Below are 26,505 nucleotides of genomic sequence, written 5' to 3'. Positions count from 1 at the left end.
AATGTCTACCCAATGTGGACCTGACTGAGACAATGGGATGCTTTCAATGTTTTGGCAATTAAATGTTCACTATTTTTGGCTTTTGAATTTCTATTAACTCCTTACACTCGTGGGAATTGGGCTATATGGATAGGGCCAAATTGAAATGTTTCAAACAGAAGAACTATTTTTTTTAAATATATATGCGTGACCACGTTTCCATTGATCGTCCTTGAGATGTTTCTACAACTTGATTGGAGTCCACCTGTGGTAAATTCAATTGATTGGACATGATTTGGAAAGGCACACATCTGTCTACAGTATATAAGGTCCCACAGTTGACAGTGCATGTCAGAGCAAAAACCAAGCCATGAGGTCAAAAGGAATTGTCCATTGTGTCGAAGGCACAGATCTAGGGAAGGGTACCAACACGTTTGTGCAGCATTGAAGGTCCCCAAGAACACACACGCTATTCTACCATTCCACACTCTGGTTCGATCCCGGGCCACTCTACCATAAAAGGCCTGATTGATGGAGTGCTGCAGAGATGGCTGTCTCCCATCTCCACAGAGGAACTCTGGAGCTCTGTCAGAGTGACCATTGGGTTCTTGGTCACCTCCCTGATCGTCTCCCACGATTGCTCAAGAGTCTGGATGGTTCCAAACGTATTCCATTTAAGAATGATAGAGGCCCCTGTGTTCTTGGGGACCTTCAATGCAGCAGAAATGTTTTGGTACCCATCCCCAGATCTGTGCCTTGACACAATCCTGTCTTGGAGCTCTACGAACAATTCGACCTCGTGGCTTGGTTTTTGCTCTGACATGCACTGTCGACTGTGAGACCTTATATAGACAGGTGTGTGCCTTTCCAAATCATGTCCAGTCAATTGAATTTACCACAGGTGGACTCCAATCAAGTTGTAGAAACATCTCAACGATGATCAATGGAAACAGGATGCACCTGAGCTCAATTTCAAGTCTTATAGCAAAGGTCTGAATACTTAAGTAATAAGATATGTTTTTTTATTTTTAATACATTTGCAAACATTGCTAAAAATCAGTTTTCATTTTTTCATTATGTGGTATTGTGTGTAGATCGATAATGTAACAAAATGTGGGAAGGGGTCTGAATACTTTCTGAATGCACTGTGTGTGTGTTCAACAACCAGCTGATCATACTTCAGGTATGCGACGTTGCCTTTCTTTGATCTTCAATTAATCGTGGACGCAGTTCCTTGCTTTTGGGGCGTACCTTTTCAGAGAAGTTTTCATTGATGAAGACTTTGGTTCCCTTCAGGCAGTTGGCTCTCCTGTGAATCTCCTCCTTGTATTTGAACCTGAGCAGTTTAACGACTACACACCTGGGCTGTCCATCTGGGAAGAAAGTGACATTCCTTTGCGCCCTCTCCATCTTGATGAGTTTAGGGTCCAGTTTGAGTTGATCTACCTGGAGTTTCTTGGCCTTGACTTCTGTGTCATGCTAAGTTTCAGTCTTTACGTCCTCAATTCCATCGATTTTAAATGTTATTGCACCTCGATTGATTTTCAACTTAGTCTCCTTTGGAAGAGTGCTTGTCAAGTGATGTTTTGAAAATTGTGAAATCCTCAGACATGGTTTTGAATGCGGTCTTGCTGGTGACATTGGCGGCCTTTAGCTCCCTCACCTCTGACTGCGTAAATTCCAAACTGTGCTTCAATTCCATTACATCCTAAAACAGATCGTCACCCCTTTTGTTGGTAGGATCCTTAAAGAGTTACAGGAAGGACTTACAGTTATTTTCCTGCGACTCTATTAAATCTTCATAAAAATATTTTTAGTTCATGGATAGTTCATGGATTGTAGTGCTTGATACGTATTCCTCTTCCACCTTGAGCTTCGCTATTGTTTTTCTGTCTAGTATTCGCCATGCTACAAGCTTATTGCGAGCTAAAATTAGTCCGCAAACACAACCCACACCCCGCCTCCCAAAAACAAGCTCTGCCAGTGAAATAATGGCAAAACATACAAGCAACACAGACTAGATCACACATGCACCAGTACGATAAACAGAGAGAAGGCAGAGGACTTACTCACTGTATGGACCCTGGCTACACTTTACAAAGCGAGCGGGAGATCACCAACTCGTGCGGGGCAGTAAGCCAAAACACCGGTCGAAGATGCTTCGGAGAGACGGTGGTATGAGCATTCGCTCACCCACGGAACGAGCAGTGTGAAATGGATTAAATAATAAATGGATTTATTAGACTATTTTAAAAGGCATGGAGGCCTGGAGATGCTAAACGTGTTTGTTAATTAACGGGTGTGTGGTTTTCTTAGGACATCAAACCGTTCTTTATTATAATCCTCAATGTCTCAACTTTCAGAACACGTCCAATCCAATCTCGATTTACAGCATTTCCCTCACTCAAGCAAAATATTGGCAATATTAGCGGGAGGGATGACGGAATCTTCGAGTCGCGCACGGTGCTGAAGTTTATAACGGCTGTCAGTCAATCCATACAGCGCTGTGAAGCCCAGAGCTCTGACATCATATATAGCACGTTACTGTACAGCCACTGCGTTCCAATTTAGGGGCTTATCAATTACAAAATCTCCCATTTTCAACCTGTATACGGGATGACGAGCTGTGAGTCGAAAGGGCTACAAAGCTTTAAAATAATTCTATAGTAATTATTTAATAATGCATTTCATGTTTAAAAAAATAGAAATCGAAAACCGTGATTATTATGTAATAACCGAAACCGACCACAAAACTCACTCATCGCTCAGCACTACCAGCTACACACCATTGAGAAGTGTCCGTCAATAATCCACAATATTATATCGTTTTCATTCTTCATTCAGAGCTCAGCCATGATCCTGTGGACTATCCAGCTGAAGAAACAAGAAGGTTCTGGGTCAAATTATGTCAATCACTTTCTAATTGCCCTCGCCTGAAATATGCTTGTTGGCACAGGATTTTATAGATGGAACAGGAAAACAAACTGGTCTTTGCCCTCCATCCAACATCCCTCAATATCATGTAGCTAACATGATATTGAGAATTCAGTACTGATATTTTCTCCAAATGAGTGTTGATGGAGAGACCAAAAAATAAATGGGTGATGGCAAGAGGTGCTTCCAAGGAACGACAGTCGTCTATCTCACCCCACTTGTGAGTCTAGAGCAAATGGTACGTGTATTGCCTCAACTTTGTTCACAGGAAGTGTTCTCAGGACACAGATAATCTTGGTTTTCAGCAGCTTAAATGCTCTCCTTGTAACAGCAGGAGCTGCCACCTGAGACTTCATTAGGCCCTTTCTCTCAGTGGGTGGTGTGATTCAGCCTCTCTTACCAATATTTCCCCACAACGTTGCAATGTCTTTGTTACCATTATTCTTTGTGATCGCCTTCTTACATTGAACAATTTCCCTGAAATGCTTTCTTGTACATTATACAACTGTATATTGATTCAGGATCCAAACGTTTGAGAGGGCAGGTGAGTCAGTGTTTTTGGAAGCAGTGGAGTGTGAGTTGCCAAGAAGACGGACCCCGCCCATTTCCCATCTGTAATCTCCTGGGAAATAGGAGTGTGCAATAAAAAATAAACAAAGAGTTCGATGGTTGGACTCGTCTGAATCCGTCATTGATTGGGATCTGGCCGACCTCACAAATGAACGGGTCCTCAGGCACTAAGGCCAGAGACATGTCAAACAGCTGTTGTCACTTTTCCACTTTCCATACTCCTGGAACATTTGAAAGCCTTAACAGAGTCAAGGAGTCTATCACCATTACATTCAAGTAACCTATGTTAGTGCGTGGCCTCGATTAGATCTATGGATTCAATCTGTCCTCTTTTAGCCTCCTTAGAGGGGTCCATCTCCAGCCCTATCCCCATCAACAAGTCCTTTCCAGACTTTACCCATATTTAAACTGGGGAGCAAAGGACACAGTGTCATCTGACTCAAATAACTTTCTCCAACAAACCATATCTCCATCACCATATAATTTCTTCAGCATATTTCGGAGGAGTGCATTGATGGCGCTTTGATCTCTCTGGCAGATGGATCAGGTGGGGCACCGGCCGCCTCGCTTCTCCCCCCAGCAGGGTAGCTGCCACTGCTTGAAGTCTCTTTAATGTCCACTTCCATAAATTTCCCTCCTCACATGCTAATGTCAATTACTAAAATGGCGCCTCGCCTCGAGCTCCTTCAAAACATTACTGGTTTCTACACCTGCACTGTTGGAGCTTAAGAATTTCACAGTACACTGCAACTACATCTGTGACACTGTAAATGTGACTAAAGAAAAGTGTCCACTGTGTGTTCGTACAGCTTACACACTCTGAAAAATGTGCAAGCAATACTCAGAGTGAAAGAATGCACCTTAATGCAATGGGATCGGATTCATACTTTCCGAAAACTATTTTTAAATATAACATTACCAAAAGCACAATGCTGTGCAACTTTCTTCGGGTTTTTATGTTAAACTTTAACACTTCTAGTCCTAAGAGCCAAACATTTGAAGCTGCTTTGCTCAACATCAAGGAATAGAGTCAACATTTGGCCAACTAGCTAGCTTAAAGGGCAGAAAAATCATTGAGGATCAAGAGCATACTTAGATGATTAGATTAGGTTCAGAAGTGAGACAGTTTTCCTCTCTCTCATTCCTTCACACATATGTTACGCTCTAAGGGGGAATTTATTACGTTTTCTTTAAGGATCGTATTCTGTCTTATTCACCCGAAAGCCAAGCCACTCAGTGTTATGGAAGACACAGGACGATTGCGTGAGAATAGTGTTTTGTTTCTCTCTATGAATGCTCCACCAGAGAGTTCAGCCTGTCTTTCGTTTGGAAAAGTTGAGTCTCTCAATACTTTTATGTATAAAACACTTAATAACCTAACACAGCAAATGTATAAATCAAAGCAATAACTGTCTCATTTACATGATTATTTCTCACACAGTATAGACTGACCCTTAAGATGATTCACCTATATTTTGTATCATGGTTTATGTAAAGTAATAAGCGGTTGGTGTCACTCTTAATAACACCCTTGAGAGTGATTTCCCTCCAGTGTTCAATTACAGGGCTTCTACCTCAGTTATATTCATCACGAGAGCCGAGAGGCAAAACTTAATCAACGTTTTTGATTAACCCAGGAAACTCAATACTTTTACCATGACTTGAAATATTGAATGGTTGCCAAAGCATAACACATAAGACATACTTCAGACTATACAGCCTTTTATCATTGGACACACCAGCCTGCCAACGGTGGTTGATTGGGTTTAATTTTAAACCCATGTTATGATTTTTTTATTGTCTGACAGGATGAATGACAACAGGACCGAAAACTGTTTTTGTAATAAAGGGGGCTGTAAAGGGGAACAGTCAATGAGCTCTGAAAGAAACTACAGAAAAAGAATCTGTGTATTTACACTGCATTTGGGTCCGGCTGGAAACGTGTGGTCAAATTAGGTGGGCTCTGTAGGTTTAGTAGAAAAAAGGTTTGAGTGAATTTAGTCTCTGCAGTGCGTTTCAATGTTATTTTCATTGTGCTTTCTACTAAGCCTAAGCCTCTCAAAGCTCTTACCAAAAGGCTAAGGCCCCTGGTCTCTTACAAACCAAAACTATGGCAACAGTGGCAGCCAGGGAAGAACCTCAAATTCAGAGTGGAAAAACCTCTAAGGGAATCAGACAATGACATAATGACAAAGTGAAAACAGGTTTTTATAAAAAAAACAAATACCTTATTTACATTAGTATTCAGACCCTTTTCTATGTGACTGGATATTGAGCTAAGGTGCATCCTGTTTCCATTGATCATCCTTGAGATGTTTCTACAATGTGATTGGAATCCACCTGTGGTAAATTCAATTGATTGGTCTTGATTTGGAAAGGCACACACCTGTCTATATAAGGTCCCACAGTTGACAGTGCATGTCAGAGCAAAAACCAAGCCATGAGGTCGAAGGAATTGTCCGTAGAGCTTTGAGACAGGATTGTGTCGAGGCACAGATCTGGCGAAGGGTACCAACAAGTTTGTGCAGCATTGACGGTCCCCAAGAACACAGTGGCCTCCATCATTCTTAAATGGAATACGTTTGGAAACACTATACTCTGCCTAGAGCTGGCTGCCACGCCAAACTGAGCAATCGGGGGAAAGAACCTTGGTCAGGGTGGTGACCAAGAACCTGATGGTCACTCTGACAGAGCTCCAGAGTTCCTCTGTGGAGATGGGAGAACCTTCCAGAAGAACAACCATCTCTACAGCACTCCACCAATCAGGCTTTTATGGTAGAGTGGCCAGACTGAAGCCACTCCTCAGTAAAAGGCACATGACAGTCCACTTGGATTTTGTGTAAAGGTAACTAAAGGACTCTCAGACCATGAGAAACAAGATTATCTGGTCTGATGAAACCAAGATTGAACTCTTTGGCCTGAATACCAAGCGTCACGTCTGGAGGAAACGTGGCACCATCCCTACGGTGAAGCATGGTGGTGGCACCATGCTGTGAGGATGTTTCTCAACAGCAGGGATTGGGAGACTAGTCAGGATCGAGGGAAACATGAACAGAGCAAAGTACAGCGAGATCCTTGATGAAAACCTGCTCCAGAGCTCTCAGGACTTCAGACTGGGGCGAAGGTTCACCTTCCAACAGTATAACAACCCTAAGCACACAGCCAAGACAAGGCTGGAGTGGCTTCAGGACAAGTCCCTGAATGTCCTTGAGTTGCCCGACAAGAGCCAGGACTTGAACCCAATCGAACATCTCTGGAGAGACCTGAAAATAGCTGTGCAGTGACGCTCCCCATCCAACCTGACAAAGCTTGAGAGTATCTGCAAAGGAGAATGGGAGAAATTCCCCAAATACAGGTGTGCCAAGCTTGTAGCGTCATACCCAAGAAGACTCGAAGCTGTAATCGCTGCCAAAGGTGCTTCAACAAAGTAATATGTAAAGGGTCTGAATTCTTATGTAAATGTGATATTTCAATTTTTATTTTCAATACATTTGCAAAAATGTCTAAGCCTGTTTTCCTTTGTCATTATGGAGTATTGTGTGTAGATCGATGTGGGGGGGAAACAATTTAATCAATTTTAGAATAAGGCTGTAACCTAGCAAAATGTGGAAAAAGTCAAGGGGTCTGAATACTTTCCGAATGCACTGTAAGTGAATGTGTCCCTGAACTTTTGGTCCCCTAAAATGAAGGGACTATGTACAAAAAGTACATTATATACATTTGCTAAAATTTCTAAACGTGTTTTTGCTTTGTCATTATGGGTGTTGGATTCTAGCTTGAAATATACTTGTTCACGTTACAAGACTAGAACTTATTGTTTACTTTACATGTAAAAGGAATGTATATGATGGGGTCAATGAAGGGTAGATAGGGACTTGGTATAAGTTACTAAGTGCAGAAAGTTTGTATTCTGCTCCGTGTTTCTAAGGAGGGAGCCGAAGGACAATAGTTAGTCTCTGATAAGGCAGGCCAGCTGCGGAACTAGGGAGGAGGGAGGAATGCGTCTCGAGGTCAAGTCAACAGATGAAGTGAGAAGAAACCTCTGGGAGGGGGGCCAGAGAGGCCCACCACAACGACTCTCCTACTATAGTCCTATCTCACTCATACACGTCCATGCCCACGAAGGTTTGAGTATCAGGCAAGGCTGTGACTATACCAGTGAGAGGAACCAATTAAGTTCCTGCCTAGCAACAGAGATATATTGGCTGTCTAGATGTGTAAGGAGTTTCTAAATATATTTGCTTTTGTAATCATACCTTGTCTTTTCAGCTGTGGGTGAATACACTTAGTTTGCGCTTTTTCTAGTTGTAGGTTTTTACTCTGTTGTTTTCAGAACCTACAGTAACATGGGATATTGTGTGTAGATATGAGGGACAAAATAACAATTGAATCAATTTTAGAATAAGGCTGTTACATAGGGGTCTGAATACTTCCTGAATGCACTGTATATGTTCTGATCCCTAACTTTCATTTATGTTTAAAGCATGGTGCACCTTTATTGTGTGTGCTATGGAAATACATTTATGTTTATAATATGAACAGGTGTGTATTGTAATGTTTGCTTTAAATGTGAAGTGATCAGGATGTGAATTGGCTTGTTCTCATTGGTCAGAAGCATCCTGGGTATTGGTATTTAAACCCTGTAATTTCTTTGTCTGCGGGTCAGAGACAGGACAAGGTGAAGTCTGCGTTCTGACGGGTACAGACATGATTGAAGTTTCTTTTGAGTTTATTTGGCCTACTTTTTGTTCATTGTCTTGTTTATTTGTTTTTGTAAATACTTGTACAGTTGCCAGATATAATTTATTCTCCTACCAAATAAAAACCCTCACTTTGGCAACACATCCGTCAAGTTCGTCAGCCTCCTCACTGTTAAAAACCTACTGCTGGGTCAACATTCACACCTGCTCTATACCGTAATTAGGAAGGTGATATTTTATCAAATAATGAGACGTGTAGGGGTTGAGGTAATATACAGCCTTGCTTCTCTCTAGCCCAACATTACTGTAGGTTGCTATATTATTTCCACTGACTGTCAACCCAATACCCTGTCATACTAGTGCCACATTGGGACAGTGATGTGCTTTATCTATGAAAGATGTCCTCTGTTCATGCTCCTGAAGAGTCTTAAAATGCCAAATTTGTGATTGGGATATGATGGTACACTGGTTCCCCCAGAATATTAATTATAACAGTCCTGACATTGATCCCTGTGGCACTCCATCTATCACATCATCACACCGTAGACTGGGAAGTGATATAAGCCTCTTTGATGTGTGAGTAGCCGGCAATCACATATTGCTGACATATCCTCTTCTTGCATAATGTTCCTCTTGAAGGCAGGAAATTAAACCACAAAAGTATGAAACCCTTCTTATTCACGTGTATTACATTTTGATTCCTTGATTTTCCAAGAGTTGTTTTAAGATTTTTGAGATAACACAAGTGATGCGTTTGATATTGTGTATTAACATTTGCGGATAAATAAATCCTATGTACTGTCAGCACTTACCTGTGACTGTAGAAAATGTGGACTCTGTTATACTTATTACATACCACATATTTAGTGTTTGATATGCCCAGTTTTGTAGTACATATGGTTAGCAACTGTTGTGTTTGCATGCAGATGACCTCTCGCTGGGTCCAGTCAACAAATTGGTCTGGCCCTGACCCTAGGGCACTCTGGGATTCCTGACATATAGGCTCCGATGTCATCAACTCTCTCGCCTGCTGTCCTCGCCTTCCAACTTCCTTAAAATGCTACATTTTTACAGATGTTTTGGAACAGGCCAAGCGTGGCTTTTCGTAGATGAGGAAATACTACAGACTTGCGTTTCAGATGAGTGCTTCCAGATGTATGGGTTCTTAAACATTAGATGCCCGGGGGATCATAGTCATGACAGAAAAGTGGATGACATTATCTCCCAAACAGGGCACCTTTGTTGGTTGAAAAGACCATGTTTAACATGCACATGCCACTGAGTGGATAGTCCAGTTGGCCATTGGCTTGCTCACAATCGCAAATTAGCACTGACCATTAGTTTTATGATTTGTGGGGATGGGGTCCGGAATTTGGCAACTCCGAATTAATGGTGACTTTATATCAAGTCTCCGCTATGTGTCGACAGGACCCCCGCTTTCTCAGCGTAAATTCAGTTGTACTTTTGGATTTATCACTTTTGCCAAAGCAGGGTTTGCAGTAGGTTAGAACACAGCACGTGTGACGACTTAGCAATGGGTTGCACCCATTTGATCAAACAAACATACATAGGTAGACTACTTTTCTGACAACATATTGTATTCTATTAGACCCATTCTGTATTATGCATTACTTGCAACTAGGGTTGCAAAGGGTCGGAAACTTTCCGGTAAATTTCCAGAATTTTCCCAGGAATGTTCCATGGGAAGTTAAGCCCTGGAATTTGGGGAATTTGCTTAAATTCATCAAAAAATATATCTTATAACAGGAACATTTTTTGTTGGATACACAAGGCAATTCTAGGTCTTGTGGCATATTTTGGTTAAACTATCCCCAATTCAATCGAATTTCAACCAACTGCATGCACAGTGCATTCTCCCATCACATGTTTTTTTTTTTTTTTTTTTTTTTTTCACCTTTATTTAACCAGGTAGGCTAGTTGAGAACAAGTTCTCATTTGCAACTGCGACCTGGCCAAGATAAAGCATAGCAGTGTGAACAGACAACACAGAGTTACACATGGAGTAAACAATAAACAAGTCAATAACATGGTAGAAAAAAAGAGAATCTATATACAATGTGTGCAAAAGGCATGAGGTAGGCAATAATAATAATGTGCAGTGCACTCTTACGTCACATGTACAGCTGATTCTCAAGAACTTGCACACTGAGATGCTATTGAGCCCGCACTACTACGCGGTCTGAGCCAAGGACTACATGCTTTCTGGTAAGTTTTGATTACAATACTGGGTGGGTGAATATATTTTATGACATACATGATTTTTTGTTAACTAGTAAATAGTAGCCTACAGCAAAGTGTTTTTGAATCATTTCTAAGTTGTTAACAATTTCTGCTAGTTTGTTTTTGCTACCCATGTGGGTTTTAGCTTGCTTGAGCCTGCTGAGTGTTAATTCACCCGTTTCCATACATGTTTCTTTTTTTTTTTTTCTTCTTACAAAGGAGTTGTTAATCTAACTGCTTAACTATTTATCTGTACATGGAATTGTATTTGTTTTTTAAAACTCATTTTTGTTCTAATCTTTACAGGAAAATGCCACGGGCACTATCTGATGTGTGGAGAAATTTCACTGCAGCTAATGTAGAAGGAAAAACTGTGTACATTTGCAAATACTGTGCCAAATCATATGTGAAGAATGCAACAAAGATGCAGAATCATCTAGCCAAGTGCATAAAGTTCCCACAGCGCTCACAACAAGCAACCTCTGACAGAAGTCCCTCTACTTTTATTCATGGTGAAAATGATGAATCAGACATCTCTAGCAACAGCTCATGGTCCACCTGGAATCAGAAGTGTTTTTGGACTCAATGGAGGAACGTAGTCAGGGAAATGCTGATGAATGTTTTGCTCGAGCTGTGTATGCAGCTGGTTCACCTCTGATGCTCAGAGGCAATGGGTATTAGAAGAGATTTCTGAATGCTCTTCGCCCAGCATACACCCCTCCAACCAGACATGCTTTATCTACTCATTTGCTGGATGCATAGTTCAACAGAGTTCAAGTGAAGGTCAAGCAAATCATAGAGAAAGCAGACTGTATTGCAATCATCTCTGATGGGTGGTCGAATGTTCGTGGTCAAGGAAAAATTAACTACATCTCCACCCCTGAACCAGTATTCTACAAGAGCACAGACACAAGGGACAACAGACACACCGGTCTCTACATTGCTGATGAGCTGAAGGCAGTCATCAATGACCTTCGACCACAGAAGGTATTTGCACTGGTGACAGACAATGCTGCGAACATGAAGGCTGCTTGGTCTAAAGTGGAGGAGTCCTACCCTCACATCACACCCATTGGCTGTGCTGCTCATGCATTGAATCTGCTCCTCAAGGACATCATGGCACATAAAACCATGGATACACTCTACAAGAGAGCCAATGAAATTGTTAGGTATGTGAAGTGTCAAGTTACAGCAGCAATCTACCTCACCAAGCAAAGTGAGAAGAATAAGAGCACCACATTGTAGCTGCCCAACAACACCCGTTGGGGTGGTGTTGTCATCATGTTTGACAGTCTCCTGGAGGGAAAGGAGTCTCTCCAAGAAATGGCCATATTACAGTCTGCCGATATGGACAGCCCCATCAAGAGGATCCTCCTGGGTTATGTATTTTGGGAGAGAGTGGTAAGCAGCCTGAAACGCCTGAAACCTATAACAGTAGCAATTGTGCGGATTGAGGGAGACAATGCCATCCTGTCTGACGTTCAGACTCTGCTTGCAGATGTAAGAGTAGAAATCCGTACTTCCCTGCCCACTTCACTGTTGCTGCAAGCAGAGGAAACTGCAGTTCTGAAATGCATCAAAAAGCATGAAGATTTCTGCCTGAAGCCCATACACGCCGCACCGTACATGTTGGACCCCAAATATGCTGGCAAGAGCATCCTGTCTGATACAGAGATCAACAAGGCCTATGGTGTCATCACTACCGTGTCTCGCCACCTTGGCCTAGATGAGGGCAAGGTTCTTGGAAGTCTGGCGAAGTACACTTCCAAGCAAGGGCTTTGGGATGGAGATGCAATGTGGCACTCGTGCCAACATATCTCATCAGCCACCTGGTGGAAGGGACTTTGTGGATCTAAGGCTCTTTCCCCTGTTGCCTCCATCCTCCTCCAAATCCCACCAACATCAGCCGCCTCAGAGCGCAACTGGTCCTAGTTTAGGAACACACACACCAAAGCACGCAACAGGCTGACCAATACAAGGGTTGAAAAATTGGTGGCCATCCGGGCAAATGTGAGGCTTTTTGAGCCTGACAACGAGCCATCCTCAACAAGTTTGGACAGTGACAGTGAAGATGAGACCTCAGAGTCTGATGTTCAAGAGGTGGACATTGAGGAGGTCCAGGGAGAAGACATGGAAGCCTGAGGGGAAGACAACCAAAGCTTTAGTGAAGACATTTTTGCGAGATGCGATGGATCATTTAATATTCCCTTTTGTTGTTCAGTGAAATCATCCCATGTGAAGAGTCAACTCATTTAAGTTAAATTCGTAACTAAATAGTTTATTTTATTTCTATTGGAAGGATTTAATCATTTGCAATTATGTCTACTTATGATAAGGTTAAAGGTTTGTTTCTGTCTCCATATTATATGGTAAATATATCCAATGCAAATAACATCTACATTTAAATGGTATTAATATTAATTTGCATATATTCCCGTTATTTCACATATATTCCCGTTAATTCCCACTGAAAGTTTCCACCTCTGAATATTCCCCAAAATGTGTAACCCTACTTGCAACACATGCTGGTCATGGGAAAACACTGTAAGCCTACTATATGCCCCCGTCTGTTACAGTATGTTGTTAATGTACCCTAGATAAGAAAAAGTAATCTATTTCCAAACATGTCTTCTCTCAGCAGGGTTGTGTTTTGTACACAGTGTATGTGATCAGTATGTTGATACGTTCATGTCAGTCAATCATTTGGAATTAAGAAGTCTAGGAAGCCTAGCCAGCCAGTGCATTTCTGGCACACCTCGTGTTGGCTATAGAGACTTAATTACCATCCTCATTCAGAATGAATGTATAAATGGTAACAGAATCAAGATACTGAAGCACATTTGATTGCTATGCTAGTAGTTATTGCAAATGTTGTGTGTGGGGTTCCCATAGTTTAATCAGTTAAAAGTATTTTATCTAATGCCTCTTTCAGCCATTATGATGCCTGTCACCCAGTTATTTATGATGCAGTTATATGACCTTGTTAGGCTACTCAATGTCTTTGTAGGCTTATCATTCAAACAAACTATTTGCAAACAAAAACTTTCAATCTATCATTCACTAGTGTGTATAATTTCCATTCCGACATTGCATGTATCCATCGCAGTGCCATTCTGTACCATTGAAGTACAGGTCTAGGTCATTGTACAAACCATATGTAGGTCATATGGACAAGGATTCAGACAATTCTGGAGCTGTATAGGACTGAAGCCAACACATCTCTCCCGGTCTTCCTCAACCATCTCTCCAGACTTCCGAAGACAAGGTCGGATGCACCATCCCATATAGCGTTCTTGTCTTCCTCCACAACCACCGCTCTGAGACCCAGGGCTGTTGCCTTGCAGATTTGGTCCTCCATCCACCACAGCCTTTAGCGGGGACACGACTGTCAGAATTGTAGGCTGTTTTCTTAGCTTCTTGAAGACTAGAACTAGTTGGCTGGTAAATTAGGCTTTTCCCAAAAGCCCGTTTGCAAAACCACCAATACATCCTCCTCTCGATTCTTCAAGTTACTCCTATTTTAATGAAGTCCCTAAGTTGGTCGTTACTATGTGGCAGTGTCGTTTCTCTGTCAACGTTTCAGAAAGCTCCATCAGAGTTTTTCTCCCAACAGTTTTGGCTAGCTAGGCCAGCTAGCTTATCTTTAGCTTGGCTTGTTTACCTATCTAGTGGGAGCGGAGGAAATTGACGAGGAAGCGTGGAGAGTGTTGCACATGCAAATATCATGTATATGAGAACCAATCCAAAAAGTTCACGCATTCTGTGTTCTCCAATCTCATAAAACCTTTTAGAATAAGTCTCAGTGTAGGGTCTCCACCCTCCCTGCCCAGATTGGGTGAAAACGCGCTTTATTGATGTAATTTCACTTCCTTATGTCATAAAATACAGTAAAACTTGAATTAATAGCCTGGGATTTTATTTGCTTAAATCACTGAACACAACAGGCTCTTGTTAGAGACAGTTATTTATTTGAACCAGGCATCTATTTCCTTAATGCCAACAGCTGCATAGTTTTTTGTTAATTGTTTAATTCCAGCATTCACTTCCAGCATTTTAATACATTTCTTCATTTCCTGCAGTAATGTGTTATAATTTACGTGTCACATTTCTTTTGTCTTAGGTTGCTCCAAAAAATGATACGTTACAGAATAGTTATTGTCCTCTTTGACTGCATTTATTAGCGGTTCTTTCGTTTCGCCACTAGCTGGCAATCTGCCGATTTCTAGGGCTCTGCACTCGTGAAGTTGTTTACTGTTTTTGTGCTTGCCTGTTAGCTAGCAGTTCTCAGCTATTAGCAGCCAATGGCTATCAGTTTCTTACTGGTGATAAAAACGTATTATTGCCATAATTGTTTTGTCATTACTGCATTATTTAATGTAACAATTCAAATATTAAACCTCATAAGCAATTCATGGTAATCTCGTAAACAATTCATTTAGACCTAGTGTTTATTTGAAGGAGGCGTTTATTTGCTGAAATGTGTGCCGTTGCCCGGCTATTAAAAGGGACAGACTCGTCATCAATTTGTAGACAAATATAATGAATTATGTTCTGAATCAGTGGGGTCTTGACACGAGCTGAATTAAATGTAAAAGGTTGAATAAAAAGTTTTGTATACGCTCAGTGCTCTGTTTACATTTTACAGAGAGACGCTTGTTTTTGTGAGAAATCTTCAAAAAAAGAACAGGAATTTCGAATGAATGTGTAAAGCGCTTACTCAAATATGAAAATACTGTATATGTCTCAAAATTGATATCCATCTTACCTCTATATTGTTTTATGTCCTGCGGATTCGAGAAGAAAGAGGAATATATACAATTAACGTATTATTTTACCCATTGGTCAAAATATGTGTTTTTGATTGTACACCCTACTCGGTGTCGTTGTCCTCGCGAGGGTAGAGTGCTGGAGTAGTGAAAACATTAAGACCCCTATGTTTATTTTTTTATTTTTTCAATAACTACTTAAACAAAATCTCTTTCTCTGAGCAATTGTGTTAGTATATAATGATATAATTTCCCCCTTTTATTTTGCGTACAATATAGCTCAGTATTGGAATTATTTATTTCATAGTCATTTTTGCTCATCTTTATCAAGGGTGTCCATAAATATCGGACCCCACTGTACTGTGTGTGAGACCTCAGCCGCTATCTCACCCAGAGCATGCTGTATGTGACACGGGAGAGCGCCTGAGTCGGTTGCCAGATTGGGTATGAATATTGACGTAAAGCTGTCTCTGCTTCTGTGTCTTGTTCCAGCATCAATAACAAACTGCAGCAGCCAGAGGCAGCATCCGGGGTCCTGGAGTACGCCATGAAGCACTTTGGCGAACTGGTAAGTGACTCTTGTCTACAGTCATCTCTACAGTACATGCACTTTAAATTGACACTAGTATCTCCTTACCTCACCTCCTCCCTCGAACTGCATCCTTAACAAGAGGATGAGCAGCTTTCAAACGGGTGCTCTACAACATCCTGTACTTTCCCACACATGCAGAGGACATCTACTTCCATGGTCAATAGCTTTGTATGCAGGAGTAGAGATATTGGGCTTTTTCTCCTCAAGTTAATAGTTAAAAAAAAAAAAAAAAAAAAAAAAAAAAATCACATACCTGATACTATTATTTCTACAATTTCTCCTGAGTCTGCTAAGATGGATTGGTGGAGGTTTTGTTCCAAATTGTGAAATGTATTTATGCACCATACCAAAGTCCCTAACTGTAATATTGACTTAACAGTGAAGTTTTAAGACACTTTTATGACTTTAAACACACTATTTGGTCATGTCCCTGTGGGATCGCTTCACATGCCAAGTGGAAAGCCGGCAATATGTGTCACTTTTTCACATGCGTGGCGTCTGTATTTCTATTAATATTCTCAAGTGGTTTTTATAAACCAGACACTATTCTTCATGTAACTTTAGAGTTTTTCTTTTTTTGTCTTGGCCAAGGTTCATTTATCTTCATTGCAGGTGATTTTCAGAGGCTCCTCTGTTATTTTAACTGTGATACGTAGTACTCCCTGCTGTTATTCCTCAAACCGTTTCATGTTCTCCAAAGGGACCAGCTCCAGATATGAAATAACTTTTTCTAAATAGAGTACATGCCTTGGGAGCGCTCACCCTGCTTTTTCCTGGAAGAGCTTTGGAAAAGGATCAAATCAGAAAACTAATGGAAATGAATTTAATGTATGTTAATTACATTTATTTAGGCACAGCTTTTAAATATTTTATCAATCAAATAAAAATCAACACATCAGAATGACACTTTAGCTCATCTCGGTATGCACACATCACCTGCTTGTGTGCAAGACAAGTGGGCTGTTGATCAAGGAGAGACATTGCAGCAGCAGGTAGGCCTATAAAATATGATAGAGAACAGACTAATAGCTAGGTAGCCAATTTAAACATATATTGTACCTTCTAGTTAACTGTTTATCTATTATTTGCATGTATTTGTTTTCATCATGTCGTCCCCAAAAACTTTCCACCAACAACTGCGAATGAGGCCATACATTTGCGAATGTCATACAAAAGTTGATTCATTTAAACAATTATTTTTGACAAAATGAACGATTCACCTCAGCATTGTATTACTTGAGATTTGGTTCAATCACGGTGATTCTTATTATGTGAATCAAAATAATTTTTGAATCGCGAACAGTAATTTTAGGAAAAAATATTAGATGTAGCCTTTCTTTTGGATAATGTGGCTTCAAAACTTTGTGTAGATACTTCCAATTTATTTGGGTATCCAATGTATGGGACATTGCAACTCAATAGATACTAGTCAGCCTTCAAAGTAAACACTTCTAAGGTAGCTAAGATAAATATGACTAAACTAGAAAAAGTACATTTCCTGAAGAAAATTTGTGGGCTTGCTTCAGCCGAATATTTTTTTTTTTAGCCGACCATAGCCATTTGATCTTTGATATATTGAATGAACTAATTATTTAAAAATGCATTAAAACATATTTGGTTGTAATGTAGCGATGTTATACATCAAAGGTTGACAACCATCCTCCAGGAGAGCTAATGGGTGTGCAGGCTTATGTTCCAGCCCCTCTTCAACCAAACACATTTTAGAAATGAGCTGCTCAACCGGACCTTGATAAACTGGCTGTGATGTGTTTGAGCAGGGCTTGATCAAAAGCCTGCACACCCAACTGAGGGTTGACCATGTGTTTTATACAGTTGCCTAATGGGTATAGCTACTTTGTGGGGGGGTTAAGTGCCTTGCACTATGACAGGAGATTGTACATGGGTTCAGAGAGCAGCCTCCCAGTGTCGATACCACGTTACTTACTTTTTTTATACGTACGTAGAGATGCCGCCAATTGTTGATCATGGAAATTTGGTTAAAACTCATGGAGAAGTCATGGAAAAGTAACACACACACAGAGAGAGAAAGGGCTTCTTTGTTAGACTTCTTGATTGTTTCCCCCTATGTGTAGCGTAATTGTACCACGCTGTATAATTCTGCCATTTTACATTTCCCCCTCATTTGATCAGCCCATTGATTTGTGTGTGAGCGCGACCAGTGAATTAAGACACATTTGTTAAGCTCTCCCCCGTTTAAAACTTAAACAGAATGAAATAAGTTTGTGGCACTGAACTTTGTCTACAAGTTCTACACAACCAGGCCGACAGATCCTGTTACAGTATGTGCCGTTGCATTTTATTTCGTGGCTACTTTTAGCCCAGAGTCCGGGTCTATGGCCGACTGTTTCACAGGTGGTTGCCTGACGAAAGTGCCCTACCGCCTGTCTTTTTCGAGCTGTATTTATGTTCTCCATAAAACATTTTCTGAAGTAAAAGTTTACAATAAAAGCACCTCGGAGAGCGTTTCCAGGAAACCTTGTTCATGAGGTAAACAGTGAGTAGCGTTTTACTGGGTGTGCGAGGCATCATACTGCGCCCGGTGGCACCTTCTTTGTTTGGCATCCCAGTCAGGCTTATCACCAGGTCGCCAGAGGTCGAGACAGTTCTGCGCATCACTTCCTCCCGAGGTCACAGATATACAGTAAGTCAACAGAAAGAGGTCATTTGACAACTCGGATGCCTATGTTGGGAATCTCCACTCATGTATTCAGTGTCGTAAAGAGGGTGGCTTGATGACCACTTGTTTTCCATGTATTTTTTTTATCTCATCATAAAAGTAATTCTGAAAAAAATGCATACATTAGTATACTTTGGAAAGTATATTACAAGTGTAGTATATACAGTCAGGTCCAAAATTATTTGCACCCTTGATAACAAATGAGCAAAAAATATTGTATATAAAAATAATACAAACACTGATCTACATTTTATGCTAAATCTTTCCAAATCCTTGATATCCTTCGTCTGTGCTTATTGACTACCTTCTACAATTCAAACCACAGGGGTTCAAGTCCAAAATCTTGAGCACAAAATCTTGATTTTTGTGCTCAATTAACACTAGAAAAGCCGAGAGTGACATGTGGACGGACGCAAAACAAATATACATCTTCAATTACTCTGCCATTTTTAAAGTAATTTCCCTCCCCCCTTCCTCAACTTTTCCTGAATAAGTCTATATAACACACTGTCGTTCTTAGAATCTTAATATCACTAACAGAATGTGTTATAAGCAGTTTTAAGCAGTTTTATAAGCAGTTATTTTCCCTGCCCCTCATTCACCGCCAGTCATTCACTGGCAGTCAACCTGCGCAGCTGATGATGGCCCATGCAAACTACATCTAAAACTATATCGATACGAATTTCACGCATATAACAATAGTTGGCCTAAAGACAAGATTAGATTGACAATAGTCTGATGGGTGACAATATCACTTGTTAAATTGTATATGAAGAATCTGATGAACGGCATAGCTTAGATTTGACAGGGGCAGGGAAATAGAGTGCCAAAAAGTCACAAGCAGGTAAGACGTTTTGATGTCTATATAGTAACAGAAAGAGCAGGTTCTGCAGTTTCCAAATCACCTATCCTTGCCAAACAACTCTTAAAGATGAACCCTTCAGCTCTATTTCAATATATAACTTCCTGTGATTCCATGCACTTTCCACATGCCCTCGCAACACTCAAAGCACAGTCATATATTTCAACTCAAAATATGCCATTCTGTTCTTTTGAAATGCCTTTATTTAGTCTCATAATGTTCCTTAAGACCTGCCCTTAACAAATTATTAATTAATTAACTTTGTAATTGTTTATTTAATGGATTTTAACACTTTAATTGTGTTGTTTTAGTGGTTTATAATTTGTACTTATAGCCTACAATTACATAAACTAATGAAAATGCTATTGTGTACTTTGAAATACATTTTCTTTCGTATTCTAATGTTACTTAAGAAATAAATAAATACAGCCAAATTATTATTTTAGCAAGAGCATATATGAAATGTATTTATGAGAATGTTAAAATGTCCAAAAGACTCGTCATTGGCTCGAAGTGGGGTCCTTCGAGTCCAGGCTTTTTTAGTGTTAACCATTTCTTTGTGTGTTTTGATGTGTAGGGTTGTGTGTTTGTCGACACAGCTAGGCCAATATATCATTTTACAGTATGTGCCGTTGCTTTTTATTAAGAGGCTACTTTTAGCCCCAAGTCCGGTTCTTAGGCCTCCGACTATTTCACACTTGGTTGCCTGACTGAAGTGCCCTACCGTCTGTCTTTTTTGAGCCGTAATTATGTTCTCCATAAAACATTTTCAGAAGTAAAAGCACCTTGGAGAGCGCTTCCAGGAAACCTTGTTTATAAGGTAAACAGTGAGTAGCGTTTATGGGGTGAGCGAAGCAGAGGATTGCGCCCGGTGGCACCTTCTTTGTTTGGCATCCCAGTCAGGCTTATCACCAGGTCGCCAGAGGTCGAGACATGCCTATGGTGGGAATCTCCACTCATGCGTTCAGTGTCATAAAGAGGGTGGCTTGATGACCATTTGTTTTCCATGTATTTTTTATCTCATAATTTGGGCAGTAGCGTTTAGTAGAAATAAAAGTAATTCTGAAAAAATAGTACTAGTATAGTAGTATTAGTAGTATACTTTGGAAAGTATAGGACAAGTATAGTATATATAGTCATGTCCATTAATAAAGATGAGCAAAAAGTTATACAAAAACTATATAAAAAAAATACAAATATTATATTTTTAACTAATACAATTGCTCAGAAAAATAGATTTAGTTAAAGAAGTAAAATTTTTTTTCTCTCAGTAAGATAAGGGTAAAAATGATTGGCACCCCTGTTTTCAATAAAATCAACATTGGCCATCTGTGTCTGGACTTCATCCCCATTGAAACCTGTGGTTTGAATTAAAGGGGGCAGTCCATAAGAGCAGATTAAGGATATCAAGGATCTGGAATGAGTCTGTATGGAGGAATGGGGAATTCCTATATTTCTGTATGGAGGAATTGGGAGTTCCTCCCAATGTGTTCTCCAATCTCATAAAACATTTACAAAAAGGCTCAGTCACATTATGCTCAGTCATGTTATCCTCGCAATGTGAGGTATTTAAAACAGGGGTGCCAATCATTTTGAACCCCTATCTTAAAAACTTGTTACTAATTAAACAATCACTTTCTCTGAGCAATTGTATTAGTATTAAATAATATAATTTCACCCTTTTTTTTGTTGCATACCATATATCTCAATATTTGTATAATTTATTTGTTTTTTTAGCCTCGTCTTTATCAAGGGTGCCAATCATTTTGGACCTGACTGTCCAGTGTAGGTCTTGCTTTAGCCCTGAGCAGATCGAAATCAGATGCAGTTTTTGTATCTTACCGCAAACGGAACAAAAACAATCACATCCTCATGTGTGCATTCAGATGGCCATACACTGCAAGCAAGAATCATCTTATAGTATAGTTAGTATAGTGGATAGATAATTATCAAAAGTAATTCGCACCACCTGGTTGTGTTGTTTAACAGGAAATCCAGTCTATAGAAAAGGGTGTGCTCTTACGTACATCTTTGTGGTCATACGATGGAAACGTTGTCAATGAAGCGGTGAATTGGGAGCTTTAACAGTGTTCGGGCCTTCTTGTTCCTGAACAGGAAATCCAGGCCACCTGGTACGAGAAGCTCCACGAGTGGGAGGACGCTCTGGTGGCGTACGACAAGAAGATCGACATCAACAAGGATGACCCTGAGCTGATCCTGGGGCGCATGCGCTGCTTGGAGGCCCTGGGAGAATGGTGAGTCACAACACTTTGGAGTCACGTTCGACAATCGTGTCTGTGTTCTGTCTCTCCTCACTATCAATCAAAGGGGAGTTTTTTGGAGGCAACTCCTTTTGTGTAGGCCTAGGTGTAGGCCTAAGTGTCTTTCCATTCACTGTTAGGTGCTGTGTTAAATACTATAGGGGGAAAGTCTGGTCTACTCTGGAACTTTAATGCTCTGTCATGATATAATGTAATCTCAGGTGACATTACAGCTGTCATATCGTGTTACGATTGTGAAGACAACCTTTTTGGAGCGAGTGTTGCTCACCGTATTGCTCACCTTATTCAAAAAGTTGCCTTCAATGGAGTAATAAATAGCCGTTTGAGATGTGTACTCCTTGTGAGTGTAATGGAGAAGGACAGGGTCTGTGACAGAGAAGATTGGCCGGGAGCAGACCCGTCCCCGACTCTTTGTACTTGCTCACGACCGCTCCTGCAGTATGTACTAATGGAATCTGACATTGGGCTTATTTGATGACTGGGCGTGAAGCGACGGAGGAAAAAGTCAATAGTTTCCTCTAACGAGAACCTGGTAGTATTACAGGAAAGTGTGCGAGGACAGTCAGTTCAGGCCAGTTCGTGACTGGGCCTGTTGGTTCGGTACACTGAAACCCTCAACCACAGCTCCAGGCAGCCAGCTCCAAGATTGAACTCAAGAACTCTCTCTCTCTTTCTGTCTGTCTCATGCTCTCTCTATCCCTCTCTTTGTTTCTTGTGCTCTCTCACTCGCTCTCCCCTCCTCCATCCTTCCTTCCTTCCCTCCCTCTCCACAGGTGATTCAACTTATTTTTTGTATAAATGCCTTCAAGGAGCAAAGCTGCTGGGAAGGAAATCACACAATGTTAGAACAGTTTGAAAAAATGTGGACCGTCCCGGAGTTTGTGAAGCTAACCAGACAACGATTAGCTTATGTAACCGTCTGTGCTGCGCCATCATTGTATACCCCTGATGATATTCTCTTTGTACAAGAACATGATTCAAGTGAGAGAAATGGGAAAACAGACAGAATTACATAACAATTGACTGTCATTCACATTACTTCAGGATAGCAGTCTGGGGGGAATACATTGTTTCCAGCTAAGGAAAAGAAGAGTATCTACAGTGAGTACACATAAATGACAGTGCAGCCCTTTGTTCTACAACCCCATGAGCGATGAGTCAGTCCATACGGTTGTATTTAACTCGTCTAATCCAACTTTATTTGTCACATGCGCCGAATACAACAAGTGTAGACTTTACCGTGAAATGCTTACTTACAAGCCCTTAACCAACAGTGCAGTTCAAGAAGAGTCAAGAAAATATTTATCAAATAAACTAATGTAAAAAATTATAAAAAGTAACACAGTAAAATAACAATAACGAGTCTATATACAAGGGGTACCGGTACCGAGTCAGTGTGCTGGGGTACAGGTTAGTTGAGGTAATTTGTACGTGTAGGTATGGGCGAAGTGACTATGCATAGATAATAAACAGCGAGTAGCAGCAGTGTACAAAACAAATGGAGGGGGGTCAATGTAAATTGTCCGGTGGCCATTTGATTAATTGTACAGCAGTCTTATTATAGCTTGGGGGTAGAAGCTGTTAAGGAGCCTTTTGGTCCTAGACTTGGCACTCCGGTACTGCTTGCCTTGCAGTAGCAAGGTGACTGAAGTCTGACGATTTTATGGGCTTTCGTCTGACACCGCCTATTATATTGGTCCTGAATGGCAGGAAGTTTGACCCCAGGGATGTACTGGGCCGTATGCACTACCCTCTGTATCACCTTAAGGTCAGATGCCGAGCAGTTGCCATACCAGGCGGTGATGCAACCGGTCAGGATGCTCTCGATGGTGCGGCTGTAGAACTTTTTGAAGATCTGGGACCCATGCCAAATCTTTTCAGTCTCCTGACGGGGAAAATGTTTTGTCGTGCCCTCTTCACGACTGTCTTGGTGTGTTTGGACCATGATAGTTTGTTGGTAATGTGGTCACCAAGGAACTTGAAACTCTCAAACCGCTCCACTACAGCCCCGTCGATGTTAATGGGGGCCTGTTCGGCCCTCCTTTTCCTGTTGTCCACGATCAGCTCCTTTGTCTTGCTCACATTGAGCGAGAGATTGTTGTCCTGGCACCACACTGCCAGTTCTCTGACCTCCTCCCTATAGGCTGTCTCATCGTTGTCAGTGATCAGGCCTACCACTGTTGTGTCATCAGCAAACTTAATGATAGTGTTGGAGTCGTGTTTGGCCACGCAGTTATGGGTGAACAGGGAGTACAGGAGGGGAATAAGTACACACCCCTGAGGGGTCCCATTGTTGAGGATCAGCGTGACAGACGTGTTGTTGCCTACCTTTACCACCTGGGGGCGGCCCGTCAGGAAGTCCAAGATCCAGTTGCAGAGGGAGGTGTTTAGTCCCAGGGTCCTTAGCTTAGTGATGAGCCTCGTGGGCACTATGGTGTTGAACGCTGAGCTGTCATCAATGAACAGCATTCTCACATAGGTGTTCCTTTTGTCCAGGTGGGAAAGGGCAGTGTGGAGTGCGATTGAGATTGCATCATCTGTGGATCTGTTGGGGCGGTATGCGAATTGGAGTGGGTATCCGGGAGGATGCTGTTGATGTGAGCCATGAACAGCCTTTCAAAGCACTTCATGGCTACCAATGTGAGTGCTACGGGGCGGTAATCATTTAGGAATGGTACCTTCGCTTCCTTGAGCACAGGGACTATGGTGGTCTGCTTGAAACATGTAGGTGTTACAGACTCGGTCAGGGAGAGGTTGAAAATGTCTGTGAAGATACTTGCCAGTTGGTCCGCGCATGCTTTGAGTACACATCCTGGTAATCTGTCTGGCCCCGCGGCTTTGTGAATGTTGACCTGTTTAAAGGTCTTGCTCACATCGGCTACTGGAGAGCGTTATCACACAGTCATCCAGAAAAGCTGGTGCTCTCGTAAATGCTTCAGTGTTGCTTGCCTCGAAGTGAGCATTAAAGGCATTCAGCTCGTCAGGTAGGCTTGCGTCACTGGGCAGCTCGCGTCTGTGTTTCCCTTTGTAGTCCGTAATAGTTTTCAAGCCCTGCCACATCCGACGAACATCAGAGCCGGTGTAGTAGAATTCAATTTTAATCCTGTATTGATGCTTTGCTTGTTTGATTGATCGTCTGAGGGCATAGCTGGATTTCTTATAAGCGTCTGGATTAGTGTCCCGCTCCCTGAAACCGGCAGCTCTAGCCTTTAGCTCGATGCGGATATTGCCTGTAATCCATGGCTTCTGGTTGGGATATGTACGTACGGTCACTGTGGGGACGACGTCATCGATGCACCTATTGATGAAGCCGATGACTGAGGTGGTATACTCCTCAATGCCATTGGATGAATCTTGGAACAGATTCCAGTCTGCGCTAGCAAAACAGTCCTGTAGAGTAGCGTCCGCGTCATCAGCTCATTCAAAGTAAATAAGTTATCCAAAAGTGCTCCAACCTACTTTTAAGATGATCACAATTGCCTATTCAATGCAAAGCATAGCCTGACTGTCTGTCTCAATACAGTGTTTAGTGTTTATTCCATTTTTTTTTTTTTAAAGGTAAACCCTGAAGAAGGCACTGTGTGCTGAAACGTTGGTGTATTATCCATCATTGGGAGTAGAGTGTGCGACGTTCTTTATTTTTTCATAAGTTTACTATTCCGTAAATCAGCACCTCTGCAGCTTTTTTGGGTGGACATCAATTCATGCTTTTTGCTAGTTTTATTCTAGTTCCATGTTCCTTTCATGTTTGGCAAGGTTACCACAGACTAAATGAATGATCAGGCATTTGTGCTCACACTCCGCTCTATACCAAAACAAAGTACCAAGAAATAATGTCTGTTTTCAATTTCCCTCTATTTATTTTTAGATTAATTTCAAGTGGAATTTACCTCCATTGAGTTGAGTAATGGGCTGCTGAGTCATCCGATAGCCGTAGCACTTTCCGTTATGCCCTTGACAACGGAGCGTTATGCTACGTGAGACATGCAGGGCTGTAGCACACTGGGGCTTTGTGGTGTTCTAACCCCCCTATTATTATGCATTAGCTGGGAAACACTTCATATCTACCAGACACAAACCTGTATGACTCACCCCATCTAATCTGTTGCCACACTCATCCAATGTTCTTCCCCCTGAAAACGTGTGCATGCGCTGAGGGTTCCACCCATATGGAGCCGGGTGAAGACACGCGGTCACACGCAGTACTGGTTGTACGTTTTGTCCCGGTTGAGTTCAAATCGAAGAGAACATTAGTATTAGTTTGTTTACAGTGATATCTGATATGATCAGGACCGTGGTCACAGGCTGGCTGGATCATGTTCACCAGGGAATAAAAAAGGTAGACTCAGCCAAGTTCTCAGTGAAGCTGAGCATCCATTATTCAGCTCTGTCCCCTTCTCTTTTCATTCCGTGCCAGTCCCGCGGGCTTTACTGGTCAATGAACAAATCAAATGGGGTTTGGTGGTGGAAATTGGAAACATTTTAGTGTAAAGATTACATTTCATTTGACACTCAGCCGAGCCTTGTCTTTCAGTGTTTCCCCTATATTAATTTAGTAGCGACGGACCACCGCTGCTAAATCGTTGCCGCCACTCCCAAAAATATGTAAAAAGAAAATAACCCGAAATCTGTGTAAAATTAAGCCACTAAAACCAGATATAAAGTATATAGAAAAGATAATGGAGCTACAGTGGGGAGAACAAGTATTTGATACACTGCCAATTTGACAGGTTTTCCTACTTACAAAGCATGTAGAGGTCTGTAATTTTTATCATAGATACACTTCAACTGTAAGAGACTGAATCTAAAACAAAAATCCAGAAAATCACATTGTATGATTTTTAAGTAATTCATTTGTATTTTATTGCATGACATAAGTAT

General features: G+C 41.3%; 1 protein-coding gene across 2 annotated transcripts in view; it reads left to right on the top strand.

Moving 5' to 3' along the window:
• mtor (mechanistic target of rapamycin kinase) overlaps positions 1-26,505 on the top strand; it is a 134,837-nt gene that overhangs the window by 54,896 nt on the left and 53,436 nt on the right. For both annotated transcript variants that reach the window (XM_071371596.1, XM_071371595.1), the window contains exons 29-30: positions 15,683-15,758; positions 21,458-21,597. In XM_071371596.1, the coding sequence (XP_071227697.1) occupies positions 15,683-15,758; positions 21,458-21,597 (216 nt within the window). The remainder of the gene's footprint in view (positions 1-15,682; positions 15,759-21,457; positions 21,598-26,505) is intronic.

Source organism: Salvelinus alpinus, chromosome 28 (assembly GCF_045679555.1).
Source record: "Salvelinus alpinus chromosome 28, SLU_Salpinus.1, whole genome shotgun sequence".
Taxonomy (NCBI): Eukaryota; Metazoa; Chordata; class Actinopteri; order Salmoniformes; family Salmonidae; genus Salvelinus; species Salvelinus alpinus.
The sequence above is the reverse complement of the archived record's forward strand: the minus strand, read 5'-3'. Positions and strand labels throughout refer to the sequence as shown.